This window comes from Drosophila takahashii, chromosome 2R, assembly GCF_030179915.1.
Source record: "Drosophila takahashii strain IR98-3 E-12201 chromosome 2R, DtakHiC1v2, whole genome shotgun sequence".
NCBI lineage: Eukaryota > Metazoa > Arthropoda > Insecta > Diptera > Drosophilidae > Drosophila > Drosophila takahashii.
In genome coordinates, this window is record NC_091679.1 from 29,332,879 (window position 1) to 29,349,239 (window position 16,361).

The following is a 16,361-nucleotide window of genomic DNA, read 5'->3' on the forward strand; positions in this document are numbered from 1 at the left end:
TTTCCAAAAATATAAAGGGGGTTGTTGGTTGCTGAATTCAATGGAAATGTTAGTGCTGGTCTTTGAATTTAAGTCTCTTGCTTTTTGGGGATCGCCCATCCAAGGGCATTCAAACTTCGCTTTGCGTTTTTCTTCACTCCTGCTGTTGACCCGCCAAAGCTGTTTTTCACTTTTCTTCGTGACACATGCTCACCCGCGCAGCCTTGGATTCTTGTTCTCGTATGCATAACAAAAATGGCAACGCCAGCAACAGGGCCAAAACTCAAGCGACGCTGCCTGTGGGCGGAATATGAAATACTGTCGGGGGCCCAAAGGACCTGGCTTTTAATTGTGTGTCGGAAATTATGTTTCACTTTTACCACCTCCGGCACATCATCAACAAGCCTCGACGGGCTTTTGTTACCTCCAGAAAGAGTAACCCGAGGCAGGACTCTCCTGCACTGCAAATTGGAGGGCTCCTGCGAAATCAGAGTTCCCACAAAAAGAGTATTATTTCATGCAATTCAATTGTTGGTTTTTCTGTCTAATATTTTGCAGCTGTAGTTCTAGCCAATGCTTTAAAGCCATACGTATTTAATTGTATTTTTTGCGAGTGCCTCGTTGGACGATATGTTGACTTTGAAAAGGTTTCTAGGAAATTCTGTGAGTACAGCAGAAATGTTTTATCGAATGGCAAACTACGAATGACCATAAATGCTAATTATAAGAGCTTTTGGTTTGTTGGCTTGTTAAATGAATAACGCTAACTGTTTGCTTGTATTTTATATGAAGAGTAATGAAAACAAATAAATGTTTTGTTATTTTTTGCTGGGAAACATTTTTTTGGTTTAATAATACACATATTTTTTTTAATCCTATGTGTATATGGTAATTATTATTATAGCTGAGGGTTTTCAAGTTAACTAAAACATTTGGGTCGTTTATTCTTCAATTACAAAAAGATTAATGTGCATTGTAAACTGTAACCTTTGGAAATCTAATCTAATATACCATCTAAATAATATTTTCTTTATTCCTTTTGCTCGCAGCGCCTCTGCACTTCCCAGACTATGTGACTAAATCCTGCTATTGGATCATTTTAATTCGATTAAAAAAAACATTATAACTTGAGCCCAAGCTACACAATCGTGTAGAAGAAAGACTTAGTGATTTGCTCAGAGTGACGACAACTTTTGAACTTGTCAACTTTGCGGCTTGCAGTTGCAAACTTTGCGGCCATTCATCTAATGTCCAAGGATTAAAGGCCCATTCCTTCTCGACCTAATTGATTCCGCCAAGGAGCATTGCTGCGTGGAGAGGTACCCACAACTGGGAGCGGCTCGTGGGAGGCTGGGGGATTGCTCTGCGGATGCATTTCGTTTGGACAGGGGCCCGACAAAGACAATACGGAGGGTCTACGCAGTGCTTTGGCCCGTTTACGCAACAGAACGGGCCCCTCTCTTCCACAACAACCCACCCCGCCGGCCTCTCCCCTGCCCCTCGCCAGCACCCACGGCCCCGGCCACAGCCACGCCCACATCTCCGACAGAGGCGCCGGCAGGTGCAGGAGCTATTGCCAGGAATCGTCGAACTATCCCGCGGTCGCTGCCCAAAAGCCAAGTGAAGCGGCAAAGGGAACCGCAGCATCTGCAGGATCGGGAAAAGGACCTGCCGCCGACGGTAGCCACATCAATGGCCTCGCCCATCATGTAAGTACGCCTTCGCTATTCCTCAGATATGCAGTTCAAAAGCTCGCTCCCGGCATGAATATTTTACTTTACTTATTTGTACCTACCTATAAATCGGTAGTCTGATCTCGGGCAGGTAACCACCGCCAAAATGGAGCTGCTATTGCTGAAATACTTGTATCTTACACCTGACACCGCAAATCTCCTAATAGTGCACCGCAAGCTTAAACAATCCGAAATTGCAGCAATTTCATTCTGAAGTGTGGTGGGTGGAAAGAAGTTTATGAAAATATTAAAGTTTAATTAATGCAGGTGAATTTAGAAAAATTTAACAAAAATATAGAAATTATTGTAGAAGCTTTTATTGAATACACATTTTTGAATAATTGTCCTGACTTAAATTTAAAAAAAAACTTAAATAAATGTATGTGCTTGTATTAATTCCTAATCTAGTTTTGAAAAATATACTTTTGCACGAATACAATATACCCTTTTACTCTACGAGTAACGGGTATAAAAAGGAAAAATTGAAGTACCTTTATAAGTTCTTAATATTACTTTTCAGTTTGAAAAAATAGCTAAATAATGTTTTTAGAAAGATATGGAAATCATTTTTGAATAATATATTTAAATTTTTTCAACACTGGTTCTGCCTAGAGAAGATTTCAAATTTTTTTTTTTAGTCTTGGAAATATAAGTGTTGACTATCTTGAGTTATGGCATTTGAAAATAGTTCTTAAAGTTAAAAACAATCATTTAGTTTAAGGTGTTATTTTAAGGAGTACCACAATTTGAATAGCTTACACTTTATTTAAAAGCTTTATAATTTCCATTGTGGCTTTTGTAAAAGGATCTGCCACTAGGCTAGCCCATCAACTACCATTTCGGGCAGGTGCTAACAGTTCTCAGAATTTTTCGTGGCAGTCTCGTTATTGGTAATTCGATTTGCATTTACTTCACGTTATGTGGGTCGCAATTGCTTTCCGCAGGGTCGATCGAACAGGGTCAGCACGTGAAAAGGGCATTTCGGGAAGCAACGACACCGACTTAATTGCGTAACAACATTTTACCATTAGACTTAATTAAATCGTCAACTGAAAAGTGCGCTCGTTCCGAAGCTCCGAGATGTGGTGCTGAAAGTAGGAAACTGCTGCTGAGGTTGGGACAAAACCAGCATGAAAATTGGAGACTCTTGAGTTGGATGCCACCGACAATATGCTGATGAATTTTAATGAGATTTTCGGTTTGCATTTAAAGGGATTTCATGCATCGGAGTTGCGACGCAGGCAGCTGGTTAATTAGGATTGCCTTGGCAAATACGGCCGCCATATTATTTTTGCGAACCTGGCCCACAGACAGCAAGTAGATGCTGATGTTGGCCCACAGATTGTGGGTGACATCTGCCGAGCTTGGCAAACAAATGGCTTGCCATGGCCAAAAACAGAGTATTTCTGGCCAGAAGCCATGCAGAAACTCTTGTCTCGTAGTGCAATTGTGTGGGTTCGGTTGTTATGGGCAAATATTGGACAATTTACCGAGCCTCCTGTTTATCAGGCCGAAACTTTGGTTATTGGAGAGCTCATTGGTCAGCCCAGTGGAAGGCATCCCTTTGCCAATTTATAAAGCTCTCAATTCAACCCGACCGAGAGGATTAGGGCAAAAATATTTGGCCCTGGGCTTTGGCCCTTTTGTTGTTGTTTTTTTAGCCTGCCAATTCAAATTAGAGTGTTGAGAGGATTTACTCGGCGGCTTAATTAAAAGCCATTATAATAATGTTGACGCTCGTCTGTTGTTACATTTCAATTGTTATTGCCGGAGAGTTGGCTAACATTTACACAATTTTAATTTGTATTCGTTGAGTTGAAAACGGGACGTAGCCCTTTAAACATAATGAATATTGAGTGGCACCAAGGGTAAACTTAATGTGAGTGGAAAGGCCTGCAGAAAAGTTAAAGGTGCAATTTAAATTAGTTTACTACAACTTTGCTTTGCAATTAGTTTAATTATGTCGAATGTCGCACAAATTGCTAGAGTGCCATAATCTTCGAGTAAGTTTTGATATGTAAATAATTTAGGAATCGGGGCATGGTATCGCAACCAGCAATCAACCCTGACAGCTTGGCATTGAAGGACTATAAATACATGCAACTTGTCATCCGCAATCATCCTTGCCGCCTGCAGATTCGATGCGGGGAAGGGGTTGGTTTTTCGGTGTAAGGGGGTTTGGGTTGGGGTATCCCACAGCCATGCGTTGAGGACTCACTTTGAAGCCAGGTGGCTCGTCTGATTGATTTGATTGCCGTCACCTTGGTGGGACGACAGCCCAAAGGCTTTCACAACCGCACATATTCGGATGAGCCACTTTGTCTCGTCTCGTTTGAAGTCCTCGCCAGATGACAGATGGAGTCGCTTAAATTCTGATGTATTTTGCGGTAATCTTTCTGGTTCAATTTAAGCCACTCAACCTCAGGGGTAAATATTCATAATTTTTAATTTCCCCTAGAGCCATTCGTTTCCCATTAAGTTAAACGAAGCTGAATTTGCATATACCTACATATCCTGTGGCCCAATACTGGCCTTTCCCTGGGTAAATCGGTTAAAATGCAATTATCGGGGGAAGTTGCAATCCGATGGCACTCCCTTTCGGCCGGAAATCGAATTGATTTGCTGCATGACCAGGACAGAACAGAGCTGAACAGCAGGAGCCAGGTGAATCGAATCGAATCGAACCGAATCCATTCGACGATTTATGGCCATGAATTAAGGCTTATTGAATATGTATAATTTTGTACCGTATAACCGGTGGACCGGGACTCGCATAATTGACGGCCCATTAAACGGTAATGCAGAAAAATTGATGCCCCTTCCTTGGAGCTCGCTGCTCGTTTTCCTCGTAGGAAATTGAATTTGATAAACTTTTGAAAGGCAAGCGGGGGTTTCTAGGCAGCAATTAGTCCTTTTTAAAGAGGATGTCGATGGTGTGGGCTGGGTGGAAAACTCGACCAGAAGAAGCTACGTGCCATGCGTCAGCTGGAAAAATGGAAACCGAAAAGTTTGTTTATGCTTAGACTTTTTGGCCGGGTCCAGGGAGTCGAAGCCATCATATAGCTCTGGCTGCTGCCGCTGTCATTCAAGTGTTTTAATCAATTCTGATTTAATTTTACGCCCAATTAAGTGTGAAAAGCGTTTGATGTCGAGCACGGGTGCGAGAGGCAAATGGCAGCAGTGGGGATTCGGGTGGATCCAGCCCCTCCTCCGAGTTTTCCGAACAGTCACGCAAGCGTGAGCATTGAATATGCCATATGTGAGGCGGGGGGAGGCGCCCTTGTTCGCCATCCGGTTTCCAGAGTTCCCAAGTTATCTTGGGTTCGGGTTTCGGGGATTGGGGCTCAGGGTTCCGGGTTCATTTGATTCGCAGCACTCGCACTAGAATAAAGGCATTTTTAGATGTATTTCGATATATGTTTGAGTGCTCCAGCTGGAGACACACTCACCACCGTTGCTTGTGTATCCCTGCCGTGGCTTCAGCACTCGCTCATCCTCACCGCTCCTCGCTTAAGCCTCACCCCATTGCTCGCCCTCCTTTCTCTCTGTGTACCCTCTAACCATGGAACCACTTTCTTCTTACGACAGCGACAAAGACAGACGAGGCATATAGTTCCTCCAACCATTATCCAATAATCTCTATCAACAGCCACTGCCGAGCCGCTCCTGCAGCGCCAACTCCAGGCTAAGTCTGTTCGAGAGTTTGGTCTGCATGACTGCCGATCCCATATCGTTGTGCTTTTGGATTTGTTTGCAGGTAAACCCCATAAATATATTTTCTAAACACTGGTAGTCTTTCTTAAAAATAAAAAAAACTAAAACTAATATTCCTATTTGAAATTTATTAAGATATGCAATCAGAAATCAGTTCTTTTTGTATAATACTGAAAACTTGGCCTCATCTTTAAGTTTCTCTCTTGAACCCTTAAGTATTTTCAGTCCTTCAGGTGCCATAGCCCCACCACGAAAGGTGTGAAGTGAATTGTAGTCATAAAACCATTTTCTTGTACATTTACGATACCAAAGGACTCGAGACAGACATGGGGTAATATACGGTTGCCCAGAGGCGTTGACAATGTTTTCCCGCCGTACAATTTTCCCACACCTAAAAAAATTATATATAAAATAATAACACAGCATATGCAATTACTTTATTTAAGATTTTCATTTATTACTTTTTTAAATCGATTTTTGTACACATAAATTTCGATTTACATGAGGGTAAATTTAGGGCTTGGAGATTGTCGTAAGGCTATACACGTTCTATTGCCTGGTGTTTCACTTTCTTGACCCTCTTTCACTTTTCCAGAGGGTTGTGTTGGTTTGATAGTGTGTAATGTTCGTGTGCTGGCTTGCCTTTCAAAGACGGCTGCCTTTTCTGGACGAGTGTTTCGTAAGCTAATTAAAAATCGTATACCATTTCAGTCACAATTTCTCACTTTGCCTTTGTCCTTCTAATGAATGTGTGCGTGTGCGAAAACGTGTGATTTTGCGAGTGGGAAAGACGACTATACCTTCTACACTTGGAAATTTTAGCACATGATTTTCCGCTCACTGAAAACTACTCATTTTACTTTGAATGTGTGCTCTTGGGTGGTGGGTGGTGCGTAGGGATGAACATGCTGGGATTGCAGCAACTGGGTTAACTAATCTTAACTGGTAACTTAAAACTAACTGAATTGACACTGGCGTTACGTGGGCCGAACGTAACGCCACAGAACTCGTCCGCAGGTCTTTTAACTCTCCTTTCAGAGTTTAATTTGGATTTTAAAATTCGATTTTTTTTGTGGAAATTTTGCAACTTTTAATTTTTTTTCCTTATCCCATGGATATTTTCTCGAAAATGTTGCATTTAAAATAGAACGTTTGGAAATTCGTTAAGAAACAATTTTTATAGATTGTTTAGGCCGAAAGTAAAGTGGAACGCGTAACGAATAGATTCTTTTTGTTTGAACACCAAACGCTGGCCCTGATCGAAATCCCATTATCTTGGCCAGCGTTTCAGGCAGTAGGCAGATGATTTTGGAGACCTCTGCTACTGTATGCGTATAAAACTAGGGATATCGAGGGATAGTGAGATTGTGACAGGATCTAAAAACTAATTCCTTAGTGGTTGCGTTGCGCCTACGTCGAGCAATCGGAGGGCAATCCAAGGCGGCGAAGGAAGTGCCCCCGAGGATTGCCCCGTTTTCGTTGCTCGCGCCCTTTTTCGAGCTGTCTTTTTGAATACGGTTTTACGATTAACTTTCTTTTTTTTTTGTTGATCATAGCCCAGATTCGGTTTTCTCAAACGATCTGATCCCTCTCCACGCCGAGGCCCCGGTTTTCCGGACATTTTCTTTATGGGGAGGCTGAAGGTGTCAGTGTCGACGCTTGAGTCGGTGTCTCTGTGTGTGTTTTCTGTGCTGTCTGTGTGTTAATGGGGTGGTGATGGGTGGTGAGGTGGGTAGGTGGTTCGCACACACCCATCGCCGGGCACATCCCATGTTGCGAGCGGTACTTAGTAGACAATCAGCAGGTTGTTCTCATTGAATCCGGCCGAATGACCGGCGTTGCGTACAATGAAACAGGATCCGTCGAAGTGCATGCGCTTCTCGTTACGACTAAAATAGAAATGGGAAAAGGGAAGGTCATTAGAAACTTGGAGCTAATAATAAACTTGATTTATTATCAACCGAGCTAGGATAAGAAGTTTAAGAAGGAGATGTGATTCTCCTTTCCATTAAATTACTATAAAATTGAAAAAGATTGTCAATATCTTACAAACTAATTAAATTGCTCCACTAAATATATCAATTTAAAATATTATTTATTAATTATCTGAAAAGTAGTAATTTTAGGAAGAAGCAGTTACCGTTAAATATGATTCCCTTGAAGTTATTTTACGGTAGCTGCTCCTTTGATTTTACCGAACATTACCGATGAACCTCCCCTTTTTCCGAGTGCATCATTACTGGAAATAAGAAAGGATGCACTGGCGCACTTACCGGACGAACAGGTGGGAGGTCTTTCCCAGCGAAGCCGTGCAGTGGATGCCGGGCGTGGTCAGGGTGGCCGATCCGTTGCCAGGACTGGTGCGAATCAGGCACTTGTTGTGCTGGCGAGTGACCTTCACCAGGCCGTCGGCCGCCTGCGTGATGCGGAATCCATTGATGTCGTACACCTCGGTACCGTCCTCGGCGCAGTTGTAGGTGGAATTGGCGATTACGTCGTGGGCATCCGACATGAAGGATGGGCCGTGCCGCGAGTCGCTGCGGGGATTGGGGTGTTAATTAGAACGAAAAGCTGTCGAAATTGATTTTGGCAATCTTTTTTGTGCCCCACTCACTCGTAGAACACCGCCAGAGTGTAGTCCTTGGTCAGGTCGGTGAAGGTGTCGGTGGTGGTGCGGGTGCCAGCTGTGTCCACCAGATAGATGAGGGCACAGGACTCGCTGGTGAAACTGACGCCCTTGTACCACATTTTGGCATAGCGACTGAAACAAGGGCAAAGGGTGTAGCGAATTTTATTTAAACTCAGAGCGAAACCTGAACTTCTGCTTGAAAAAATCAAAAACGCCGGGAAAAAATAAAAAAAAAAATCCGAAAAAAAGCGAAACTTGAACTTCTGCTTAAAATAATCGAATATGCCAGGGAAAAATATAAATAAAATCCGAAGAAAGCGAAACCTGAACTTCTGCTTAAAATAATCAAATATGCCTCGAAAAAAATAAATAAAATCCGATAAAAAGGGAAACCTGAACTTCTGCTTGAAATAATCAAATGTGCCGGGGAAAAATATAAACAAAGTCCGAAAATCATGGTAATAAATATTTTAGATGGTCGTTATCAATCGATCAGTTTATCATGCCAAAATCAGTTTAGTAGTATGCCAAAACAATAGTTAGTTTGCATTAAGATTATTTAGTGACAATTGTCTAATCTTCATGGGGTTCAAAACCAGTTTCTTAGCAAAGAGTTCCCCCATCTCACTGAGCAAAACTTACACAAAGTTATTGGCCTTCATGCCGTCATAGGTGACGATCTCCACCTTGGAGCCGCTCTGCAGGATGCGTCCATTGGGGTGGATGAGGGCCGAGTTGCTGCAGTTCCGCGACAGGGCGACGGCCACCATGCTGCGCTGGTTGAGCACGCGCACCGCCTTGTCCAAGGTCATATCAATGCTAGACAGTGAAAAAAAGGTTCTTTTTAAGGGAAACTCCTGCTTAAGAAATCCTAACTTACCGAACGCCTTCGCGCAGGCGCAACTGGATGGTGCCGTTGGTCATGGCAATGGGTCCGGATCCAGGACACGGCGGCGGAGTGTTGTTATCAAAATCGAAAGTACGCGAGCTGACGCGACCCAGGGCATAAGGTGGTGGCGGCATCGGCGAGGGAAACTGCTGGGTGTGGTGGGCCTGGGGCTGGGAATTCAGAGTTTACCTCTCCATTATATAAAAAGAAATAAGTTAAAAAACCCACCAGGCAATAGGATCCCTCAGGCTCATAGCCGTAGCCCGAGTTGAAGCGTCCTGTGAGGCTCTTGCCGCTGCGCGTGATGTTCCCGGCATCCAGCTCCAATCCCACGGCCTCGAAGCCAGCATTCACCTGCGGAATGGCGCCGAAGGCCGAGTGGGGGGCGGCATGAACGCCCAGGTGCATGAAGGGGCGGCCACTGCTGTTCGTCTGGCTGGAGCACTCCTTGGCCAGGACGGCCGTGTTGGTGCCCACGCTGGCGCTGTTTCCCAGGCTGCTGCTGCTGCTGCCGCGCTCCAGGCTGCGCTTCATGCCCCCAGCGCTCAGCGACAAGCTGCTCAAACGAGGGCCCAGCGGGCTGTTCATCGACGGCACAAGGCGCATGGTGGCTTGCTGATATACCGTATAGCAAGGGGATTTAATTACTTGTTATAACTCTCAAATAAGTATAAATAGTATCAAGGTTAACAAAGTAAAAAGTAACGCTTCATTGACTACCTGTTACCCCATAATGACCTCCACATTAGCTTTTCCTATTGCTAGATCCATATAATCATTTTAAATCAATATGATTTATAAAATTTAAGTATTTTAAAATATATTTTGGTAGAATTAACTTTTCTTTATGGCATGCAAAATCGTTAGCATTTTTAATTGAACAACAGATAATTTTCATTGCATACTTAAACGAGTTTTATTATTGAGAAATGTTCGTATGGATCTCCGAAAATGTTATGCTTCAAAATGGCAAGTTATTCTGGGTAAAAATACTTGTATATTAAGTGGCAACTGCATTTACCCACGATATAATATTTTTGGAATAAACTCCAAAAGTCACTGTGTGGTCGGTTTCAGATTCTTAAATTGGGCTTACTTTTTTAATACCAAAACATTGTTCTTTAATAAAGACAGCAAATGATGAACATAAAGTGGCGATATTTTTGCTTATAAAATACTACCGAGCGTAAAATTTTATTTTTGTCTAAAAGTGACATATGGGCACTTCCAAAAAAAAGTCCACCAAGCCAAAAACCTTGATACTTGAATAAAACATATTTTCACATGATTTTGCCCCGATATTAGTTTCTAATTAGTTGGATACTGAGCTTTACTACAAATTTGGAGTATAGTTTGATTATTTTTATGACAAACCCCACCAATATACGCAAAAATCAGTTTTTGGCTATTTTTTTGTTATTTTTTGGACCTGTCTTCTTTTGTTAATTTATCCTATAGGAATGCTAATATGTGACATTTTTCTGTACTGAATGCTTCATTCACATACTAAACTATTAAGTTAAAAGCAAAACATCCAGCAATTGAGAGATAGAGGTAAAGAAATCCGCTTTACAAAACAGTCGGAAAAAATGTCCCGAGCGACATGTCCCGAGCGAATGTGGTTGAAACGGCAAAAAAAAAAAAAACGGCAAGAATTTTTGAGTAAAACCAAAAGCATTTCACAGCGACATGTTTGAACAACATTCTAAAAAAAATCGCATTGAAATATTCCATCAGAATTCGCTAATTTCTGGTGTTGTATGAACTTCCCCGAAATCCACTTCTATTTTTGTCCCGAGCGAATACGGCAGTTTTTTACCGATATCTTAAAAACTAAAAGTGGTACAAAATCAAGATTTTTACCAAAAATAGAGCTTGGGAAGAGTGAAAAGAAAAGCCCATAATTAAAATTAAAATCCATTGTTTTACAATTTTTTTTCAACTTTAAAGGTGTGCAAATGTCCCGAGCGACATTTTGGAAGTGCCCATATGCCAAAAAAAAAAATAAAAAAATATCACCCCAATAAGAGGGTGGCAATCCTGGAGTGATAATTACTTTTGCGAGGCAACCCTACTCACCGGCGACGGATTGTTGTTGGTGAAAACGGAGCGCTGGCGTACCCCATTGGGAGCCTTGGTGGGCGAGCGAAGGATGTTGTTGATCTTGTCGTTCATCTGGGCGCGCGAGAGGAAGTCCTCGGCGTTGAAGATGCCCACACGGCCGCTCTTGGGGGTGGTCAGGGGGCTGGGGGTCAAGGGAGCCGGCTCCTGGGGCTGGGGCTCATCGCAGCCGGAGTGCTGGCACTGCACCTCCTTGGTGCTGCTGCTCTTGGGCGAGACGGAGTCCTTCGCGTCGGTAACCATCTTCTTCAGCTTTCGGATGTGGCCGGGACTTACGGGGATGTTCAAGGGATGGTGGGCAGTGGAGGTGGTTACACTGTGTGCTTTTGTGGATCTGGGCCTGGACTTTGGTATCTGGAGATCTAAACGAGAACGGCACACGCGCGTGCTGGCTGGCGAAAATCAAGTACTTTGCTCGACACGGAACACAACGACTCAATGAGAGGAATTTAATTTTTATTTTTTATTACTTTTCAAGACCTCTGCTCGCTGCGACAATTTTCGAAAGAATGACTCGCCTCATCTGCCGATTGAAGGATGTGCCACCGAAACTGACAGCCGGTCGCCTACCTGGTTTTTCGATAGGTGAAAGTGCGTTGGCATCGAGTACTTTCCCTTCGGTATGTGAAAACCCTAAAATTCAGAGCTACCGTGAAAGTTCATCGTATATCCGATTATTGGTGCATACTTTTAGACGGCAAAAAATTGAATAACGCACTTAGTGACGGACGACAGTGTTGAATGAGTTTTGAACTGCATCCGGCGAAGGGCTTTTAGTGCTCGGAAAACGAAGTTTGCTAGCATAAATGTCAGGCCGGCGCCAACTTAATTGAATTTGGAAATAGTCTTCAACCAACTGAAGCGTTTCAGGATATTGCAGCTCCTTTTTATACACAATTTCTCTTTAGCTGGCTTAGGCTTTAAGACCTATTGGGAAATTGCATTTACTGCGGAGGAAACTAAAAGAAAGAAATTGCACTCTTCCTTATTGAACTGGTTCAATGCCGGAAAGGCGATGAAAAATAAGAGTGGGAAACTTTTGAGGAGCCGTTACGAAATGTCAAGAGTCAGGTAAAAGTTATGTTCGAACGTGGGCATCTATCTTTCCCCCAGGTGCGCAACAATTTTGAAGAAAAGATATCAGTTCAATTTAAATATAAAAGTAACTTTTAAAAGAAAATTTAGTATAAAGTCTCAATAAGCATGACAATTTTCGATATTTTAGATTTTTTGACAATATTAATTTGATAATATCGATGTTTTGAATGGAAACCGAACCAAATAAATATCGAGAAATAGAAAACTGCCGATATTTTTTTAAGCTCTTGGTCTTAAGGAGTTCTAAAATTTCCGAATTGCATTTCAAATGCGTTTGTTTTTTTATTTTATCACAGTTTTCTTTTCGATTCAGTTATTCCATCGGTTTTCGCACTCTATCTACGCCCGAATGTTGACATATTAGCCACAATTTTGGCAAACCCCCAAGGTCGTTTTAGTTTGGCTTTAGCTCGTTGTGTTTTTCGGTGGGTTCACCAGCTCACCTTCAGTGTGAAAGGACCATGAACTTCCGAATTGATTGTGTGTTTTGGTCCAACTGTCAACTCTTTCCGCTCCCATGATTGATTTTGGCCCTCGTTTTAGTTTTTGCGGCGATTAGTTCGCTTAATGAGTGCATTGACTCCTTGCATTTGGCCATCGGCCCACGCAGATCTAAATATATTGTCACATTCGCCATCATTTCTATTTCAATTGACGCGTTTATTTAACCGTCCGACAAGTTTGAATTTTATTTTTGGCACCGTGGGGTCATTAAAATTCAGCCACTGCAGCTGCATTTTCACCCACGCATCGCATTGACTCAGTTTTGAGCACTGAGCAGCGACTGAAAGTGAAAATGCTTAACGTATTTATAGCAGGAATGCAATTGCATATATGCATATTCATATGCATTCAATGAAATACGGAAACTCATTTGTAAAAAGCACCCATGTCTTTTTTTGTTTTGTTTTTTTCGTTGTCACTTTCGCCAGCCGCAAGCGAACAAATTGGTTAACCTCCTTTTTCAGTATTTATTGTGTTCGCATTGTGGAAATTTTGGCAAAAATGCAAATTTGCCGACAGACAGGGAAATTTCAGTTGGTAGAATAGTTAGCTGCGGTTGGCTTTTAGTTATAATTGCGGTCGCTTTGTTGGCTTGGAAACATATTTGCCAAATTTTAATTAGCTCAAAACTGTGCAAATGCACTGTAGACATGGAAACGGGGGAAAAATCATTTGCGAAATGAAATGCAGTTTTCTATTATTTGCCGGAGCTCATTAAAATGTGGAAAACTATTTTCGTCTGAGACTCTGCCCAGTCAGTGAACTTTGGCGCAGACAAAGATGATAAAATCCATATATAAACAAGAGATACTCATAGAGAAAATGCATAGGACTCGGCCTGTGTTGCAATCCCTGACGTCACTGTTGTTGGCTATTGTAGTGACCACTCAGATTGATGAGAAACTTATGGCATAATTGAGATGGCTTTTAAAATCCATTTGTTCAACGCCTCCTTCCTTATTAAATCCTTAGCAATTTTCATTAAAAACAATTAGCGCCCGCGACGCCACTTGCCTTTGTCGATTCAGCAGCAGGACGTTTCCCGGGGGGCAGGGGGTGGTCGGGATGGAAATTAATTGATTGTCAAGATGAGGCAACGGCAACCGAGCTGTGTAAACAAATAAATGTGTCTGGTCATTCAGCGGGAGATCTTTGTTGTCGCCTTTAGATGATAATGCCACCCGCTGTCAGCTATGAAATTACACTCCCCCACTCGTTCAGTCACTACATTATGCATATAGTATATATCCAGATATTCCGAGTCCGATGTAGCCACATTAACGGATCTTGGCCGATTGGCACGCGACGCTAAAAGCCTTTCGGCTTGGCTTCCATCAATATTTTGGCATTCCCGGCATTTCGCCGTCGAATTCCTTGGCGACTCTGCTGTTTACACAATCCCCTTGGCAGGGCTCAAGAGAGAAAATCCCGTCCCCCGGGTGATTCACGGGGATTTCCTGGAGACCAAAAAACCAAAAACACCTACGCGTGCCTGAAAAATTATATGAAAACAGATTGAAAGGTTGGTCAAATTGGTCTGGGGCTAAAAGTCTGCCGACTGCCGCCGTTTGACGTCATCGGCTCTTAGGCACTTGCCAAAAAATCTATCCACCTCCCCAACATCTCATATGGTCTATAGACTATACTATATAGTCCATCGAAAGGTGTGCTAGGCGTTTCAATTTTTTTTCCGCTATTTTGGCTGGGCGGGTTACACTTTCGCAAGATTTAATGTGTGCTGGCGCTTTGCCCGCGGTGTCGGTCCGCATTTCACGCTTCATTGGCGGGCAAAAGTGACGTTGTCGCGTCTGCTTTGATTTTGATAAAATAGGCCAAAGTGTTCATCAATAATCATTTCGGTAAAGATCGGTGAGCGAAGCAATTATTTTTACAAAATTTACACAGAGCTCGCCAACGGTCGCGAAAGATAAGTTGGCCCAAGCAAAGCAATCAATTTTTTTAGAGCATCCTTCACACATCAAAATTTTGGTCGAGTGGGCGGTTAAATGGCACCGTTGTTGTTCTACTTTTTAAAAAAATATTTTGTCATCAAGTTCTAAGCGATAAGCAAAGCACGTGATTTTTACAACACTTTTTAATTGGCAGAAGTGGAGTGAGAGCTATCGATTCCCTGCAGAATTTTTGGATAGTATTTTTAGTGGAACCTATTAAAATATTTGTTATTAAACTCTGAATTTAAGACAAACATTTACAATCTTGGAAGTCTTCACAATTTTTTAATTTTTGAAAAGTTTTATATTTAATTTTTCTGAAAAGGAACATTTTCATTTTGTTTTCAAAATTATGTCCTTTATTTAATTAGTTTTAATTACTCGACTCAAACTTTTATTTTTCAAGAAAAAAGCGCAAAAACCTTGCGCAAGCCCTAGAACATTCCTCATATTTTATTCATTGGTAACCCACAAAGAAAGCAACTGTACAAATTGTATACAACAAAAAATGGGGGAAAAAGCCAAGAAGATGCAGACGTGCCTCTTGGCAGCTACCACGCCCACTTTCCCGAAAGTGTTCCACTTTCTCAGGTTCATTCGGGGCCCACCTCTCTCCAAGATTCCCGAGAAGGCATAAATCAAGTGACTTTCACTTTTGCCTGTTCCGCCTTCGCCTGTTTACCGTTTTTGCTGTTGTTTTTGGCGAATATTAATTTTTTTTATCTGTATTATTATTGCGGGGAATTTTGTCAAAATGAATTTTATAACACATGCCCGCTTTTATTTGATGAGACGTATATCTATAGATGCGGATAAGTGTCGGTGATTACTTATCATGAATTGTTTTCGCTTTCTTCCTTTTTTTTGGGTGGATAAAACTTTCGGTTTTATAGGACAATATCCCCCGCGTTGGAAACAAGGTACCCAGAGACAATTACAAATGCATTGGCAATTGCAGACAAGGGTTGCATAGTTTCCGGCACGCATTTCGCTCGCTTTGTGCCATTATTTCATTTCCAATTCCCGGAGAGGGAAAAGAGTCGGCCAGACTCGCTGTCCAGACGGAAAAGTTCAACGTATACCCAGAAAACAAAATGGACTAAAAAGGGGCCTAATTACCTAAAATTTTAGGAAATATGGCCAGAAAAACGCGCCAAGGCCAAGCATTACCTAAAATGTTGTCCATGTGGACTATATTTTGTACGCAGTCTTGAATTTATTTCTGGTAATGGTTACCTAAAAAAATGGCTAGTGGACTAGATTTTTAGGTCAGAATTACCTAAATATTAGGTATTTAAAAAAAAGCTAGGATTTTTACTATTGATAGTAACATATTTGATTATTTTAATTGCTTATATTGTATTATTCGGAAAAGCAAATATTTTATCTTTCTGAAAAAACAATCACTTTATTTTGTCCTCGGTGGGAATCGATCCCGGGTCTTCTGCGCGAGAGTCCAATAGGCTAGCCTCTGGTCTACGGAACTACTTAAAGGCCCTGCGGCAAAACCAAAGCCTGCTTCAAGGGGCTCAGGCGAATTCTATTTTTAGAATAGGGCACTATTACCTTAAAAGTAGCAAAATAGTCCACTTAGGTATTGATTTTATATATTGAAACTTTTCCATCACTAGCTTTAAGAAAAGTCTAAAAAATTTTTTAACATTAAACTTAAAAAACCGAATAATTTGTTTATTAATATTAGGGACCAATATTTGTATTAAGTTGTGAGTGATAATCGACTT

At 41.8% G+C, this 16,361-nt stretch overlaps 1 protein-coding gene across 1 annotated transcript; it reads right to left on the reverse strand.

Moving 5' to 3' along the window:
• Positions 1–6,899: 6,899 nt before the first annotated feature.
• Positions 6,900–11,577, reverse strand: fest (wurstfest). The gene is made up of 7 exons (XM_017145607.3): positions 11,024–11,577; positions 9,173–9,559; positions 8,936–9,114; positions 8,698–8,874; positions 8,041–8,187; positions 7,700–7,963; positions 6,900–7,315 (listed from the first exon to the last, which is right to left on the reverse strand). The coding sequence occupies exons 1-7, from the start codon at positions 11,306–11,308 to the stop codon at positions 7,213–7,215; spliced, it is 1,542 nt and encodes a 513-aa protein (XP_017001096.2). The 5' UTR covers positions 11,309–11,577; the 3' UTR covers positions 6,900–7,212.
• Between the last annotated feature and the right edge of the window lie 4,784 nt (positions 11,578–16,361).